Source organism: Hyperoodon ampullatus (genome assembly GCF_949752795.1).
Source record: "Hyperoodon ampullatus genome assembly, chromosome: 5".
Lineage (NCBI taxonomy): Eukaryota > Metazoa > Chordata > Mammalia > Artiodactyla > Ziphiidae > Hyperoodon > Hyperoodon ampullatus.
In genome coordinates this window covers 73,983,108-73,999,407 of record NC_136918.1, presented here as the reverse complement: position 1 = coordinate 73,999,407, position 16,300 = coordinate 73,983,108, and the positions used below count along the sequence as shown (strand labels likewise).

The window sequence follows — 16,300 nt, the reverse complement described above, 5'->3', positions numbered from 1 at the left end:
CACATGCCACGTGGCACAACCAAAAAACTTTCAAAAAAAAAAAAGTAAAAAGACAAAATATATATAAATTTGCTTTTCTTTTTGTCGACTTAATATGTCCCCAGTAGGATAATGATGGACCACTTACTCAAGAAAAGGTATCAGGTGTGGGGGGGAAAAAAAGAGCACTTTTTCTCACACCTAACATAAAAATTAGTTTCAGATCATCGAAATACCTACATTTAAAAAGAAAATTATACAACTCCTATATGTATAGGATGATATCGATAAAATCTTTGAGAAGATTCTCAGCGTGACATCAACACAGACCGTAATGTGCACAGGCTCGCCCTGGGGATCTTGTTTAAAAGCAGATTCTAATTCAGCAGGCCTAGGTGGGACCCGGAATGCCACCTTTCTAAGGAGGCCCCAGCTGACGTGTGTGCAGCTGATCAGTTGACCCCACTTTGAGCGGCAAAATCACGCAGTATGGTGAAATTTACAATGTTTAAAAAAGAAAATAAAATCAAGATTATATGCGACTTGGTTTTTCGCTTATTGGAAATAAAGACCTTTGGCACCTACATTGTCTTCTGTGTTTCTTGATTTGGGCGGATTCCTTGCAGATAACAGTTTTTGAGCCCTCTTTTATTTAGACATGAAACATGAGAATGATCTGGCTTTAGTGGGACTTATTTGATAAATAAAATGTGAAGAAAATATAAAACATGTCTTTTTCAAACTCTAAACGTGGCTCCAAGTGGTTCTGGTGTAGCCCTCCAGGGGTAGCCCTCCTTAGCTGAGGACCCTGGCTGTAGGGTCAGGCAGAGCCCGGCGGAGCAGGTCAGGGCGGGAGAAAGGCCCCACCTGGGCTCCCCTGAGCTAAGAACTAAACATGCAAAAAAATCAATAAATGAATAAGTAAACAGCATCATGGACCGATGCGAAGGGCTGGCTTTCGAGAACAGGAGGAGCTGCTCTGTGGACAGGCCATCGTGCAGGGGGAGACCCCCAGTGGGTGGCAAAGGCAGTTTAGTGGCTCCGGACTAACGGCCAGAGACCCAAGCACAGCATCCATGTGAGCCTCAAGGAATGCGGGCAAGCGTCGGACATGACACCGCTGTACAAATATATGGATTCGGTGGAACCAGCAGGGCTGGATAGCAAAACCAGATAGAGAATAGAGACATTACAGGAAATTAAAACTACAGGCAATATTGGACATGAACAGATAGGCACACATTCTTAACAAAAGCATAGCAAATTGAATCCAACAAGATTTCTTAAAAGGAATAACTCATCGTAACCAAGTGGTGTTTATTCCAGGGATGCAAGTTTTGTTTACATTTGAAAATCAACCAATGTAAATTACTATATTCATAGAGCAAAGTAGAAAACCATATGATTACCTCAAAAATGCAAAACAAAAAAGTGGCTGGCAAATCTAACATCCATTCCCAATAAAAATTCGGCAAACCAAGCATGGAGGGCAAGTTCCTCAACCTGATAAAGGGCGTACATGAAATTACCACACTTCACATCATACTTAAATGGCAAAAGACGGAATGTTTTCCCTCTCGATGAGGAAAGAGGAAAGATACCCACTGTCGCCACTTCTATTCAGCATTGTGCTGGAGGGTCTACTCGGCGTGACAGGGCAAGAGAAAGAAGAGCATGCAGGTGGGAGGACCAGAAGTGGAACTGTCAACTGTCTCCCTAGGCAGCACGATGACCTAGGGAGAAACTCCTACAGAACCTACAGAAAAGCCAGTGAGTTCAGCGAGGTCGGAGAACATAACAACATCCTAATACCAGTCATGTTCCTATACAATAGCGGTGGACATGCAGACCCTGCAATTAAAGTACAGTAGCACCTACCATCACTCAAGCGCACACCGAGGTGTGAGTGTAACAGAATACGTATAGGACACGCATGTTGAATAGCATACGGGGTGCTTTCACTGCCCTAAATATCCCCTGTGCTCTGCCTACCCATCCCTCTGCCCCTTTGCCCCCTGGCAGCTACCGATCCTCTTACTGTCTCCATAGTTATGCCTTTTCCAGAGTGTCATAGAGGTGGCATCATGAGGCCTTTTCTGATTGGCTTCTTTCACTTAGTTAAATGCATTTCAGGTTCCTCTGTGTCTTTTCGTGGTTTGATAGCTGATTTCACTTAGTGCTGAATCATATGCCATTGTCTGTGTGGGACACCGTTTATTTATCCGTCACCTGCTGAAGGACATCTTGGTTGCTTCCAAGTTTTGGCAACTATGAATACAGCTGCTGTAAACATCCGTGTGCAGGCTTTTGTGTGGACATGGGTTTCAGCTCCTTTGGGTAGGTACCAGGGAGTGTGCTCCTGGAGCGTATGATTAGCGGATGCTTAGTTTTGTAAGAAGTAATCAAACCATCTTCCAAAGAGACTGCACCATTCTGAATTCCCACTGGCGTGAACGAGAGCTCCTGTCATTCCACATCCCCAGCCCCATTTGGTGTTGTCAGCGTTGCATGCTTTGGGCAGTCTACGAGGTGTGCTTGACGGCCTTTTGAAGACTCGGTTACTGTGCCGGCTAGGTGGCAACCCCGTGCGGGGCAGGGCGGGGGCGATGTCTCCCAGGACACGGTCTGGGCTCCGCGACCAGTGGTGCTCTTGCTCCAGGATTGCTGGATCTGGAATCAAGGGGTGCGAATGGGGTGGCCCCTTTCCCTATTACCTCTCCTGATGCCCCGAAGAATCTGTGCTTCCTGTCCTGTGACTCTCGGTTCTAGAGGGCTCAGTCCCAAGGGGAAGAGAGCTTCCTTGCGGGGACGCAGTGAGGCTTCCTGGGGCCGTGGGTGGAGGCTGTGGCCTGGACACTTGGGACTCTTCAGGCCCAAAGCAGGGGTAGCAGGGCCTGACTCAGCAGGGTGAGGAGCCGGAGAACCCAGGTCCTCTTCATCCTCCAGGCCGGTGGACAGCCACAGCGATGCACTCGGGCCCGACGGCTGAGGCTCAGACCCGTTAGAAGCAAAGGTTTGGGTCACCCACCAGGCCACGAACCCCCAGCAGCTGCTCGGGGCCCCAGGGAGCGTGGACGGGTTCATGGAGGAGGGTCGGTGTCGGTACCAGCGCCGCGGCTGCCACCAGGAGTGACGGCTGTGACAGCCGCCCCTCGTCCTCCTTCTGATGGAAACATGCCTGCGTGTTTATCCTCCGCACGCTTTTGTTTTCTCCTCCTTGCTTGTCCCTGGTCGCGTAGGATGCGACGAGAATGGCCGGCCTTATTCCCATGGTCTGCAGGACCGGGCAGCCCACCCAGAAGTGACGGGAGGTCCGGTCCCCTCTTCTGGGGGCGGGGACAGTGGCGATGGGGGCGTCGCGTTGGGTGGGAGGTGACTTTGTGCCTGTCTTCCTTTGGGAATTCGGCTCAAAGGGCGGCTGTAAGCAAGGCATGCAGGCGTGCGGGGGCTGAGATGATGTGCGCGGGGCGGCTAACCGGGCCCCTTTTCTTAGAAGCCCCTCTGCTGCGTGTTCGCGGTTGAGGGGATCAGCAGAGACAGTTTTGCACGAGATCTGGAGACCAGAAGGGAAGCAACAGCCACACCGATATTTCAACTCGGACGGTCGACCTGGGGTCACACGCGTAGCATTCGCCTTGTTGGGGGCAGTGTCCCCACTGGCCACGCCACCTCCCGGGCCCGCTCAGCCTCCCTCGGGCCAGGTGTGCCTGTAACCTCTATGACAAAGTGTGCCAGCTTCTCAGGCCGGCTGTCCGCACCGTCCAGGCTGGAGGTAGAGAGAAACACGTGAGAGGGGCTAGTCCATCCTCGTGGGGCCCGGCCTGGCCTCACCTCGCCCTCCACGCCCTCCCCTCTGCCCGTCCTTCCCGTCCAGCTCTGGCCGCAGCAGCTCCCACAGCTGGGGCTAAGCCTGCAGACCAAGCCCTGATGCGTCCCCCCATCCCTGTCTTCCTCTTCTCTCCCTCCCTCTCTTCTCTCTGTCTCTCTCTGATCCAGATAACGAAGAGACGGTGAAACCCACGGCACCGGCGTCTGTAAACCATTTGCTGCGCATCGTGTTATTGCTGTGATTTGTGAGTTTTGTTCGCTCCTTAAGGAGTAAAAGAATCGGAGAAACCTTTGTTAGAGATGTGATTTCAATCAGCGGCTTAGGAGAATTCGATTAAATACCTTTGTGACCTATTTCTAAATATTTGGAAAAATTGTTCAGTATTTAATTTGGTGTTTAAGTGTTCGATATTGTGTTTAAATATCTCTAAAAGTATTGTTTAATAGATTTATAGGACTGAGAAATAGGACATTGAACAAAATACGAGTTTCCTTCTGATTGCTCGAAAGTTCCTCAGCTAATAAAGTATTGATTAATCACACACACACAAACACACACGCACATGCACACGCAACGCACAGAAGGAAAGACAAACTAAAGGAAAGTTTGAGCAACTGCTTTTGAACTTCAAAGGAAATTAACGTGAGTTTGAGCTCGCGGGGTCAAGAGATGAACACTCCAGTGACGAGGGGCAGGGCAGCAGGAGTCAGAGGCCAGCAGAGGCAGGGAAGGGTCGAGTCTTCAGTTAAAACTGCAAAATCACAACACAGTAAGAGCAGCAAGTGGTGGAGCCAGTGCTGGAGAGAATCGGGTCCGAATGCCCAGCAGGGTGGAGGGATTCCAGGACTGGCCTAGAATAAGGCACGATGCAGCAGGACGCCAGAGCCAGGGATGCACAGGGCCGTCCTGACGGGGGTGATAGCGTGACTGAGAAAAGCAGCGGCAGACGGACCCGAGGCCGCTGCACGGGGCTCCTCTCCTTCCCTCTGCCCTCCTCCTCCCTCCCCACTCCTTGTTTTCCAAACAAAAGGAAAGCTTTCCTTTACCACTTGATTACACGGGTGGGGATCTTTTCTGAAAACCAAGAGTGCGCCACTACAGATGAAAGGTGCACATCGTCCAGGGAGAGAAGCGTGACCGCGGCCGGTTCGCCTTCCACACTTGAGCTGCTTTCTTTCCGTTCCTGACACGTGTGTGTGTGTGTGTGCCAGTGTGTGCACACGTGTGTGCGTATCCGTGTGCATGTGTGTGCGCGGGGGCTGGGGCTTATCCCTGCGAGCTGCCAGCCCAGCACTTGGTCTCCCTGTGCGTCTGGGTGTTGCTCACGGTCAAAGTCACAAGTGCAAACAGCTGTGCCTGCAGCGCTGCCATCGGACAGGACGCCCCCGTCCCCCAGATGCCTCCCTCGTGCTGCCCCTTAGAGGCCCCGCCACCCCACCCTCTCTGCAACCTGCCCCCTCCAGCATGTCCCTCAGGGGGTCCTGCGGCCAGTGGCCTTGGTCTGGGGCCTCTCTCACTGGATGCACTTCCCTCCTCCCCGTGGCTGGGCCACGATCCACCCCCGTGTTGACTGAAGGGCACCTGGGTGGTTTCCTGGTGTAGGCAACTGTGAATAAATCACTCTAAGTACTTGGGTTCTCAGCCCCTTGGGGTGACATTGCCCTCACTGATGATGCATGCTTTGGGGTGAATGTCTAGCGGGGGGTGGCCGGCTTGTGTGGAATTTAATGACAAGTCACTGATTGGAAACCCGCAGCTCTTCCCCAGGGCGGTGCCACCTTCCCTCCACGCCACCCCGCATCCTCGCCAGCACTTGCTACAGTCAGTTTTCTGACCCTTTACGTAAAGGGACACCCTGGGGTGGGGTCCACAGTGGCTGTATTCCTCTTCTTTTTCTCTGGCAGACCCCGATACCCTGATTTGCTGCCTTGTAGCCAGAGGTGGCCGTGTGCCAACCTGGCCAATGAGGTCAAACCAGACATTTCAAAGGGGAACAGAGGCTCTGTCGCTCCTGCTGGCTTCCTCCTATAACAGTGAGGTGATGACGTGATGGCTGCAGGGGCAGCCTCCTTGCAAACACGAGGACAAGAGTCATGAGCTGAGGTTGGCAGAGCACGGGGGACCCTCAGTGGCATTGCAAGCCGCTCCAGCCACCAGGGCTGCCTGCCCCACCCTCGTGGGAAGCTCGAAGATGGAAAAAGTCTCTGTGCTTCCTTGGTGACCCCCTCACCTGAACACCAGCAACATGGGTACAGGAAAAGTGGGCCAGAAACACCATTAAGAACAGTTGTCTCCAGATGGCGGCATTTGGGAGATCTTGATTTTCTTGGTACACCTCTTTCATTTCCCATTCTGGGAACACACAGGACCCCACAAATCTCCAGGGAGCCCACATTCTCTGGAAAGTAGAAGTTAGAAACTTTTGAACGATGTGAGAAATGTAAATGATGCCCTTTTTAATATACAAATATATTTACATATTTTTATTTTTGGCCGCGTTGGGTCTTCGTTGCTGCGCGCGGGCTTTATCTAGTTGCGGAGAGTGGGGGCTACTCTTCGTCGCGGTGCACGGGCTTCTCATTGCGGTGGCTCCTCTTGTTGCGGAGCACGGGCTCTAGGGCTCTAGAGCGCAGCCTCAGTAGTTGTGGCTCGCGGGCTTCGTTGCTCTGCGGCACATGGGATCTTCCTGGACCAGGGCTCGAACCCGTATTCCCTACATTGGCAGGTGGATTCTTTTCTTTTTACTTTTTTTTTTTTTTTTTTTGGCGGTACGCGGGCCTCTCACTGTTGTGGCCTCTCCCGCTGAGAAGCACAGGCTCCGGACGCGCAGGCTCAGCGGCCATAGCTCACGGGCCCAGCCGCTCCACGGCATATGGGATCATCCCAGACCGGGGCACGAACCTATGTCCCCTGCATCGGCAGGCGGACTCTCAACCACTGTGCCACCAGGGAAGCCCGGCAGGGGGATTCTTAACCACTGAAACACGAAGGAAGTCCTAAATGATGCTCTTGATGAATACTTGATCACTTTGGGAATTGCCCTGGTTATAAGAAGTGAAGAAAAGATACAAGAATGTATAGAATCCCAATTTTGTAAAAGAAAACGAGAGGGGAAAAAAGATTAAGGGAAAAGAGACAGATGACTGCCCTTGGTGACCGCTGGGTGGAAAGTGTGGGTGGTGTTGGAGGGCCTCCCCTGTCCTAAATGTCTGATGGGAAGCAGGCGTCAGAGCCATCCCAAGCCAGGAGCTCCCATCCCCACCCTGAGGGGCCCCCCCAACCCTTGCTCAGGCCCCTTCAAGGGCACAGCCAGTTGGTCCCCGTCGCCGTGCCCTCGCCCTGCTGTCTCCCTGGCCCTGGCCCTGCTGGTGCGGCGGTGGGGAGGTTCCGGCCCCTGGGGTGTGATCCTCCCTTGGAGGCTGCTTTCATCCTCCCCGACGGTTGCCTCTGCGGAGCTGGATGGGATACGGGGCCCTGCCAGGCACCGCGGCCCTCGAGGCCTCCAGCGGGAGGGAGTCCTCATGCCAGGTTTCCGGAGAGCCAAGCTCTGCACGGCGCACCTGATTGCTTGTGAGTGACTTTGGCTAAACAGGGTCACGAGTTGGAGCCGTCAGGGCTGGTCCTGGAGGAGAGCAGGGGAAGCTGGCAGCGTGAGGACAGAGCTGCGGGCGCCGTGGGAGTATATTCTCTGCAGCAGATAAAGCAGGGATTGGGGAGGATGCAAATGTCCCAGCTGTACTCCAGGGACGGAGGATTTTAAAACTTGGGCATATTTTCCCCGACGTTTTGGGAAAACTGCTTGGACATCAGCCTGCAGGCCGGAGGGACTCACGCGTTTTGGAGCCAGGCACCGTGCCCAGCCCTGCTCGGCGTCTCTCCTGCAGGATTCGGGATTTCCTCTTTGGCGGGACGTCGCCGTAGGGCGGTCTTCCCCAAGGTCAGGCTAGTGCGGTGGGTTCTCCGTAGATGAGCGGCCACCCTCCAGGCCTCGCCTGGCCCGACGCCTTTCTGAGACGGCAGTGATGGCGGCGTCCCCTCGCGGGACCCCTGCTTTGCGGCACTTTCCCCTGGTTTGTCGTGCGCTCAGCCGAATAAATCAGACCGTAAGTTCCTGACTCTCCAGCCCACAGGGGTAGAGCCTGTCCTGCCCGAGGGATGTTTTCTGGCTGTCTGGGCTCACGGTGGGCATTGGGTGCACAAACTTGTTGAGAAGCTAAATGCTGGCACAAGGGCCACCACGTTGGGGCCAGTCACCGGTGGCCCTGAAGTTCAAGGGCAAGGCCCACACCTTTCTCTTCTCCTCCCAGCGGCAGCCGCTTCCCTGACCTGAAGGCACCGCATCTGCTGGTGCAGCCCCTGCCCCTTATTCCACCCAGCAAGGTGCCTGGGCCACCAGCTCTGCCTCACCACACGCTCGTGACCAGCCCAGTGCTCTTTTAAGGCCCGAGTCAGCGGCCGGGACTTTTGGGTGCCTGCCGACCCCGTCGGTACCTTTGTCGACCGCCAGCCCCACCCCCACCCGGGCCCACGTCTCTGTCATCCCCTGACCGTGCGCTTCTCCGTCCTTCCCTTGGTGGCCTCGGGCTTCCTGCTCGACATGGGGTCCTGTGCTGGAACCATCCCGGGAACGGGGTGCATCCGGCAGGCGTCTTCAGGCCAAAGGGCACCGATGCCCACACCACGCCGACTGCCAAGAAGCGGGAGCTGACGCATCCCTCTCCAGACCCGACTTTCCAACGCCATGCCCCACGAGACAGAAAACTTTCTGTAGATGCTTATTCTACTTCAAGTAACAAAGCTATGAAGCTCCATGTTTTAATGTACAGTGATATAATTCTTTGCAATATAAAATACAATTTACAGAAATTTCTATCAAGTAAACCTAAACAAACACACTTGATTTTTTACATTTGTTGTACGTAAATTAGAAAAATTTTGTTTTACACGTAAAAAAGCCTTCACATGTCATTAGATGTTGGAACTCGTCGCCACTTTAACGTAACCTAATGACAGGGTCTCTAACACCAATCACTCCAAATTGCTAAGTTCTCGATGTTCTCATAACTTAAACGTTTGTGCTAGAAACTGAAAAATCTGTAGTGATGTTCAATGGAACAGACTCCAAAGAAAAAATGAAATTCTCTCATTTTATGTTTGCAAAAGTAAGTTTATGAAAATATAAAAAAATTATCAAAGTTTCTTTGTACAGTCAAATAAATGAGCACGTTTTTTCTCTCTTTCGCACTTCAGAAGTACTTGGAAAATACACATGACGAGAAGCGGTATACTGTGTCTCACAGTGAAAAGCTTTCTAGTTGGCAGTTCTTAAGCTAGTGTCACTATTTTCATCTCAGGCTTTACACAAATATTGTTCCGTTTCAACGACAAACGTTGAGATTTGTCACCTGACAAGTACCACAGTGCAGAGCTCGTGCACCTTTCCAGGGACAGAGAACGAACCGCTCAGATGGTAAAGTTCAACAAACAAAACGTTCCTGATTATCCAAATCAAAGAAACCTACTCCCTCCACCCACCCTGCCTTTTAAAGTACACTTCATTGCTTTCTTTTCTCACTTTCTTTAGGCTGGTAAAATTTACACCTTTCAAAATAAATTGTTCTTTAAAATTCCACAATTTCTATTCAGATGTTGCTTTTAATCCTGTTTGGGGCTGGGGGGAACATGTAAGGCGATACCTAAACACTGAGCAAAACCAAGAAATGTGTTTTTGTTTCCGGGTTGAAATTTGTATTTCAAATTTCTTCATGACAAGAGAAAGATGCACCTGTAAGTCTGGTGTTTCTCAACATTCCAGAGACGAGCTGACACAGCCATGCACAGAAACACGCGGCCGCCTGCCCCGAACCCTGTGAAGTTAGCTTCTGGAAACAGGTATCACAGATGAGAAGATGTCAGGAAAGGTATGGCTCTGAGGTCCACTAAACTCCCTTAAAATTTACAACAGTCAAGTTATGAGAAAAGATAACTTTATACTCTGAAAAGCAATATGCTCTTGTAGATACTTTCCCATTTCAGTACATTCAAATGGACATGTTAAAGACTTCTTAGTTTTTTGTTTTTATTTAAAAAGCGTCAGAATTGTAAAGGTGTGAAATTTTGTAAGAAATAATCACACACAAAATTACAGTAATTTCTCAAGTCCAGAAGGTTCTGTCCTGTGCGTCAGCTCCCAGCTCTTTCCAAGACCACCTGCTTAGCACGTGAGCGCGGCTTCACGGCCCTAGGTCTCGGTGGCAAGGGCGGCGCCCCGCGGGGCCACGGCCTTGGGGTCCCGGGGTCGCTCCGGGCTCCGACTGCGGTCCCTGCGGTGCTCCTCCTTGCGGGCCTTGTCGCCTTCGTGGTCCCTGCTGCAGGACCTCTCCCGCTCACGTCTGCGGTTGCGGTGGCAGCTCCGTCCTCGGGCCCAGTGCCACTCGCGCCGCTCGGCCCTGCCCGCGTTGCGCTCGCGGCCGCGGTCCCACTCGCGGCCAGTGTCCTTGTCGCGGGGTTGGTCCCACTCTCGGCCTCGGTCCCAGTCCTGCTCGCGGCTCCAGGTCCGGCCGCGTTCCCGCTCCCAGGGCTTCCCACGCTCCCGCTCGCGCCGCCGGTCCTCGAAGGCCTGGCCCGGGCGGCTGTCGGGCGGCGGGGCCTCGGGCTCCTCCGGGGCCTTGTCCCGGGGCCGCCCCTTGCAGCCTGGGCCTCTGTACTCGTGGCCCCTGCCCTCGCGGAATTCGGCCTCGGGGCCTGGGGCCGGCGCGGTGGGTGGCTGGGCAGCTCCAGCAGCGCCCGGGGTGCCGGTTTGGCTCTGGGGTGGCCGGGCCCTGGCAGTGGAAGTGTGGAAGCACCGATTCGCTCTTCTCCGGGAAGGGAGTGGCCCCCCGGGGCCCCCCAAAGGGCAAGGGCGCCGGTGCCCTCTGGCCGGTGAACCTGGGCGGCGAGTGGACCCTCTGCTCTTCGAACCGCTGAGGCTGCATCCCCCTGGGTCCCGGCACGAATCCAGGAGCTTGGCCCATTGGGCCTTCAAACTGCCCAGGGTGTGGCCCCCTCGGGCCCACAAAGTGGCCCGCGGTGGGGGCCTCTCTGACCTCTGAACTGAGGGGGAGGAGGGCCACCTCGGGGTCCTTTGAACTGTGACAGCACAGGCCTCCTCTGGCCCCCGAACTGGAAAGGCGCGGTGCCCGTTTCCCAGGAACGGGGCCTGCTCGGGCCCCTCGCTCTGGCCAGGGGGGCCCGAGGCCTCACCGTACGGGGCCTCCGGGAACTCCCTCTTCTCCCCGTGGGGGTCCTTGCGGTCTCCAAATGGAGGCGGCCCTGCTCCCCTGGGCCCGCCCACATGGGAGACGGGTGGGCCCCTCCCATCCCTGTAGGGAGGTGGCCCGTGTGGCCCTGAGAACAAAGAAGGGATGGGCCCGTTTGGGGGCCCGAATCTGCCTGGTGGAGGCCCCCCTCGGCCCATCGTTATTAGAATTCTCTTCCGAGATCGGAGGGACTGGCCCCCGTGGGCCTGTGAAATTGGGGCCGTGAAGGCCCGACATCCCGAGAACGCGCGGTGCAGGCTCCCGCTGGCCTTGGAACTGGGGCCGAGGCCCCCCTTTCTCTGCTGCGGTGGGGAACGTGCCGGCCCCCTCAGCCGGCCTGGGCTGTGGCTCTCTGTCTCTTTCGGTTTCAGCTGCCAGGGAGTCACGTTTTTCGGGAAACTGAGCATTTCTCTGATCCTCGTACTGGCAAGAGCCCAGAGGTTTTTCCTGACAGGCGTACACTGGACCCGAGAAAGAATCCCTTCTTCCGGGAGGGTGGAAGGTCTGGCCGTCGTGCTGCCAAGGGAAGAGGGGCTGGAAGGAGGTGCCCTGCAGCGTGGGCAGCAGCACCTTCCGGGCAGGCCTGGCCGCGCCCTCCGCGCCCGCAGGCCCCGGGCTTTCTGTGGGCTCGCGCAGGGGGCCGTCCTGCTTGGCCGGCAGTGGGGCCTCTTCGCCCGGAGCCCACGGTGGAGGGGCTGACTCTGGCTCCTCCTGGGCTGGAAGTGGCCCCGGGGGAGCAGCGGCCCCTCCGGGCGCTACTCTGGCCGGCGGGGGCCTCGGGGCGCGGCCTCGCTCTCGTTGCTCTCCGTGGCCAGCCGCCGGGCCTGCCGCGGGTCCCGGCTCAGCCGCGCCTCGGCGCTCGGGCCCGGGGCCTGGCTGCCAGCGGGGGGCGCGGCCGCCTTGGCCGCGGCCTGCGGCTCCTGAGGCAGCAGCGCGGGCTTGGGCGGCGGCGGCGACATGAGCGCATCCGACACGGAGAAGTGGGCCATGGAGGCCCCGACGGCCGCCCTCTGCTGCCTGAGCGCCTCCTCCTGCTCCTCCACCTGCTTCTGCTGCTCCTCGATCTGCTTGGTGAGCTCCTCTATCATCTGCTGCCGCTCGGCCAGGGAGGGCGCCTGCAGGCCAGGCCCGCCGTGCGCGTCCACACACATTCTGGTGGGCAGGTCGTCCACGGTCACTTTGGCTTCTTCTAGGATCGTCTCGTCCTCCGGGTCATAGGCCACCTCCTCCCGCTCAGCTGCCTCCGCGGCCTTGTCCGCGTCCTGGCGTCTCCCGCGGTCTCCGAGCTGAGTGTCCAAGGCTCTCTCAGGACCGCACTCTTCCTCGGGGTCATACGGCCTGTCGTCTTCCTCCTCCTCCAGAGCTCTGTCTTTGGAGAGCTGACCAAACTGCTGGACAATTGGGTCCAGCAGAAGCGCCGACGGCACCCCGCCGCCGGCTTTGGCTCTCGAGTCTTGGTGGGGGGCTGGGGCCGACTCGGCAGGCTCTTCGGTGGGGGTGTCAAACGCCTTCTTCTTCCCGAAGAGAGTCTGCAGGATATATTCTAGGGGTGAAGAAGAGGAAGTGACAGAGGAAGCGGCCACCGCAACCGTCACTGACGCGGGTGATGCTGTGACAGTGTTCGTGGCTCCTGGTTTGAGCGACGACGGTATCTGTAACCTGGAAGATGAGGCCGGCGCACCTGGTGCTTCTGGAGGAGGGGCTGGGGGTGGGGGAGACCCCGGGGGTGTGGTGCTGACAGCCGCGTTCCCTGGGCGCAGCGGGTACTTGCGGGGCTTCTTCTCAGGGAGCAGGGCTGCTGGCATTCTGGGGTGGACGGCATCCATTTCTTCTTGTGTCTGAATACGGGGCCGCTTCTCCTCTGTCTTGTCTGATTCGCCAGCATTTGAAGGCCGCTGTATTTTTTGGCAGATTACTAACCCCAGTATTATGTTTGGACGCGGTGACTCAAGACCTAAAAAGCAAAACAGTTGTGCAAATTTTAGAATCGAATTGTAGCTTTTGTCCTTCAGGGGTCAACTCTGGGTGTGAAGGGCAGCGGGGGGATGGTTTCCAGAGGGAGGAGGAGGGGGAAATTCTGTGGCAAAATAGAACCAAGTGTTCGAAGACCGGCCGCAAAAGACGCAGACTGCACCGCGCACCTGCCCAGCCTGACGGGCCCACAGACCACAAAACCAAGGGCCCAATGCACACGCGCATTCGCCCAGTGCTAAAATTATTACAGGTTTTCAATTATACACAACGCTAGGGTAGAGGCGCGCTGGGGGAGGTGGGGAAGGCCAGCACGCACACACTCCAGGCCGTTCACCTACTGGGAGTGAAGCCTGTATGTACCAGGATGTTTTCTAAACAAACTCTTAGCCGTGTACCTTCATTTGCCTCTTGCTACAAATCAGGAAGGCAGCACCCCCTTTCGACTTTAACTTATGAGCTGCAATATGTAAATTAAGCTATTCATACTAAAATTAAAGGTTCAATTAAGGACCAATTCTACAACTCAATTATAATGATCAACAAAATTATACGGATCGATATAGCACACGCCCTTCGGTAAGTTCATGAGTCACTGGTGTCAAAATGACAATTGATGGGAAAAGTGATGCTGACCAAAATGCCTAAAACAAATGTTCTTGCAGGTTTAGAAAGACATTCAATGACCAGTAACTTCTCAAAAGCTACCGAACGCTCAGGTCTCTGTCAACACAGGACGTGCGGCTTAAAGCCCAAAGGTGTTCAGGACAGGGGCAACAGAGGACACACCACGTGGAGAACACGCTGGGAATTTCAGAACATTGCACAGTTCTTAAAACATAATGATTTCTTAACAAATTCTTGGTCCACACATTCTGGATTGTGGTGCACTGGACCAGGAATGCTACTGTTTCTGTACGGCTCCGCCACCCTCACAGTAATAACAAACCTGGAATACCAACAGGGGAACAGAGAAGCCCACGTCACAGATCAGTAAGTTAGGGAGAAACGATAAACACGGCACCAAAATTTTGTTTCAACAGCATATTTTAGGAGGCTAAGGCACTGCGTTAAATCCAGGGAGATGGGGTCCTGTCCTCGGGAGGTGTGCCAGCCCTACAACTGGCAACAGCTTTATATGCCTCCTAACAAAAAGGATACACCCCAGACTTGGCAAAATTCTCTAGACTCTACCCTTTGGGGCCACAGGCATCACAGCTGAGGGTAGGATTCAATTACTTAACATTTACATTTGTTTCGAAAACAGTAAACTCCCTGGAGACCAGCATCTAACTAAGCAGCTAGTATTTTTAAATGCTTTCAGCTCTCAACTACTTCATCTACACACACCCGTAAGCGAGCTAACAAAGCTCCAGAGTTGGAGGAGTGTTAGTTATGCATTTCCCCACTAATCTTCCCCAGGATTTGACATTTGAATTGGGCTGTTTTTGAAGCAGTCAAACCTTCTCTACTTCCCCTGTGCACGTTATGGCTGCATGGAGACTTGAAATGTAACTAGCACCGTGGAGATGACTGACTCGTGGAAGAATATGATTCACAGTGCTACCGGGGTCTCGGCAGTGACCTTCAGGGAGGTGAGGGCACGTCTGGCTCCACCCCGCTCCGCACCCTCACGACAGGCGCCTGGCAAGGGCACGCTGGACACAGTCAAAGGGCTACTACCACTGGGGCGGTGGCAGGGGCAGCTTTCCCCCGAAGGCCCCATTTTCTGCCTGGGGCCCCTGTGGGCGCGCCCACTGTTGAGTGTGACCCCTGGAGAGGAAAGGGCGCCCCGAGACGGCGCAGCAGCAGTGAGCACGCTGGCTGCGTGCAGAGACAGGGCTCCCTCTGGGGGCCCGGGGCGCCCGTCGGCTCCGCACAGGGCCTCTGTCCCATGGTTACAAGGGGGGTGCTTACTTACCGACCTCCCTTTGAGGGTAGTGGTGAGGCTTATGACTCATCAAGTAGATGAGAACTAGGTGGGAGGCCACTGAACTATCATTTCCAGACAAGGGGTACTGGTCAGACTGAGCACCGGGGTGTCGGCACCCCTGCCCGACCCCCTCCGAAGTGCGGGAGCAAACGTGTCCACAATGAACCGTCTGGTTGAAACGAGCCTTCCTAGCTGCATGTAGGTCCCCGAGTCTTCACGGTGAAAGAACGGGTCAGCCCCAGACCACCCGTACAAAGAGAGAAGTGGACAAACCCAGGGACGAGGGACAGCTGAAAAGGTGTGTGTGGATTTCCTGAGCCAAGACCCAAACCAGGATCTGTGTCCGGGTGTGTCAGCAACAGGGCCGCGGGGGAAGCAGCCCCCATGCACCTTGGACGTGGCACAGTGGGAGACGAGGTTTAGTTTTAATTAATAAACCAGCTGAAAGCTGCCCAACTATCAAATGAGGCTTTTACCCCTAAATCAACCTGGCATGCTCCACTATTCAGTATTTACAGTGAACACCTTTTTATGGTCTGAGTCCGACAAGACAAAACGTCCACACCTGCGGGAACAGAAACTGTGCTAGAGTTAGCAACAAACATCCTCAAAGAGGACTTGGGCAGAGACCCAGCAAATACAGGGAGAAGCAGCTGCCCGCCCGCCACACTCGGCTCCCATGCAGACTTCGCCCGCTCCCACTCTTGGGTCCCTAAGACCTGAGCAAAGCCAGGGCTCCGCGTCCCAGTGAGGAGAGCGTCGTCCATCCGTCCGTCCGCCCGCCCGTGTCCAGGCGCCCCCAGCGCAGCACCGCCGCCTGCACAGCCAGAAGCACACTGGCGTCGGCTGAGGCAAAGCAAGGTGGAGACAGTCCTCCCTCACAGTGCACCTGGATGGGCACCAAGAGCTACCAAATGGTTCAAATTCAGACAAACAATGGCCAGTTTCCATGAAATATTCATTGATTTCAAAGGAGAGAGAAGCACTTTCCATTCAGCACCATTTTGCCTTTGATTACAACATCTGTACACAGCTACGCAGGAAGACACGCAAAAACTGAAGACGTGCTTTTATCTGACAATACTGCAAGTCACGGAAACGGTCTGCTGTTCAGGAAGCAGTTAAGAGTGAGGACAGAAGGCAGACACCACGGATGGAGCCAGCCTAAGAGAATGGACCTCTCCCGGCAGTGCCTCGGAAGGCAGGTCCCTGTCCTCTGCTCAGGGTGGTCCACACCTTAGATGCCCGAGGGCCCTCGACAGGCGCCCCCCACCCCCTCGGGAGGGCCGG

The 16,300-nt window shown here is 55.0% G+C and overlaps 1 protein-coding gene across 1 annotated transcript in view; it reads right to left on the bottom strand.

Moving 5' to 3' along the window:
* Nucleotides 1-10,049: 10,049 nt before the first annotated feature.
* The window catches only part of LOC307053764 (death-inducer obliterator 1-like), a gene marked incomplete at both ends in the record, with an annotated part of 28,698 nt that continues 22,447 nt past the window's right edge, over nucleotides 10,050-16,300 (bottom strand). Inside the window, 8 exon segments of the mRNA XM_079705246.1 lie at nucleotides 10,050-10,564; nucleotides 10,567-10,613; nucleotides 10,615-10,625; nucleotides 10,627-10,881; nucleotides 10,883-10,988; nucleotides 10,990-11,252; nucleotides 11,254-11,882; nucleotides 11,885-13,060. Of these exon segments, the coding sequence (XP_079561372.1) occupies nucleotides 10,050-10,564; nucleotides 10,567-10,613; nucleotides 10,615-10,625; nucleotides 10,627-10,881; nucleotides 10,883-10,988; nucleotides 10,990-11,252; nucleotides 11,254-11,882; nucleotides 11,885-13,060 (3,002 nt within the window).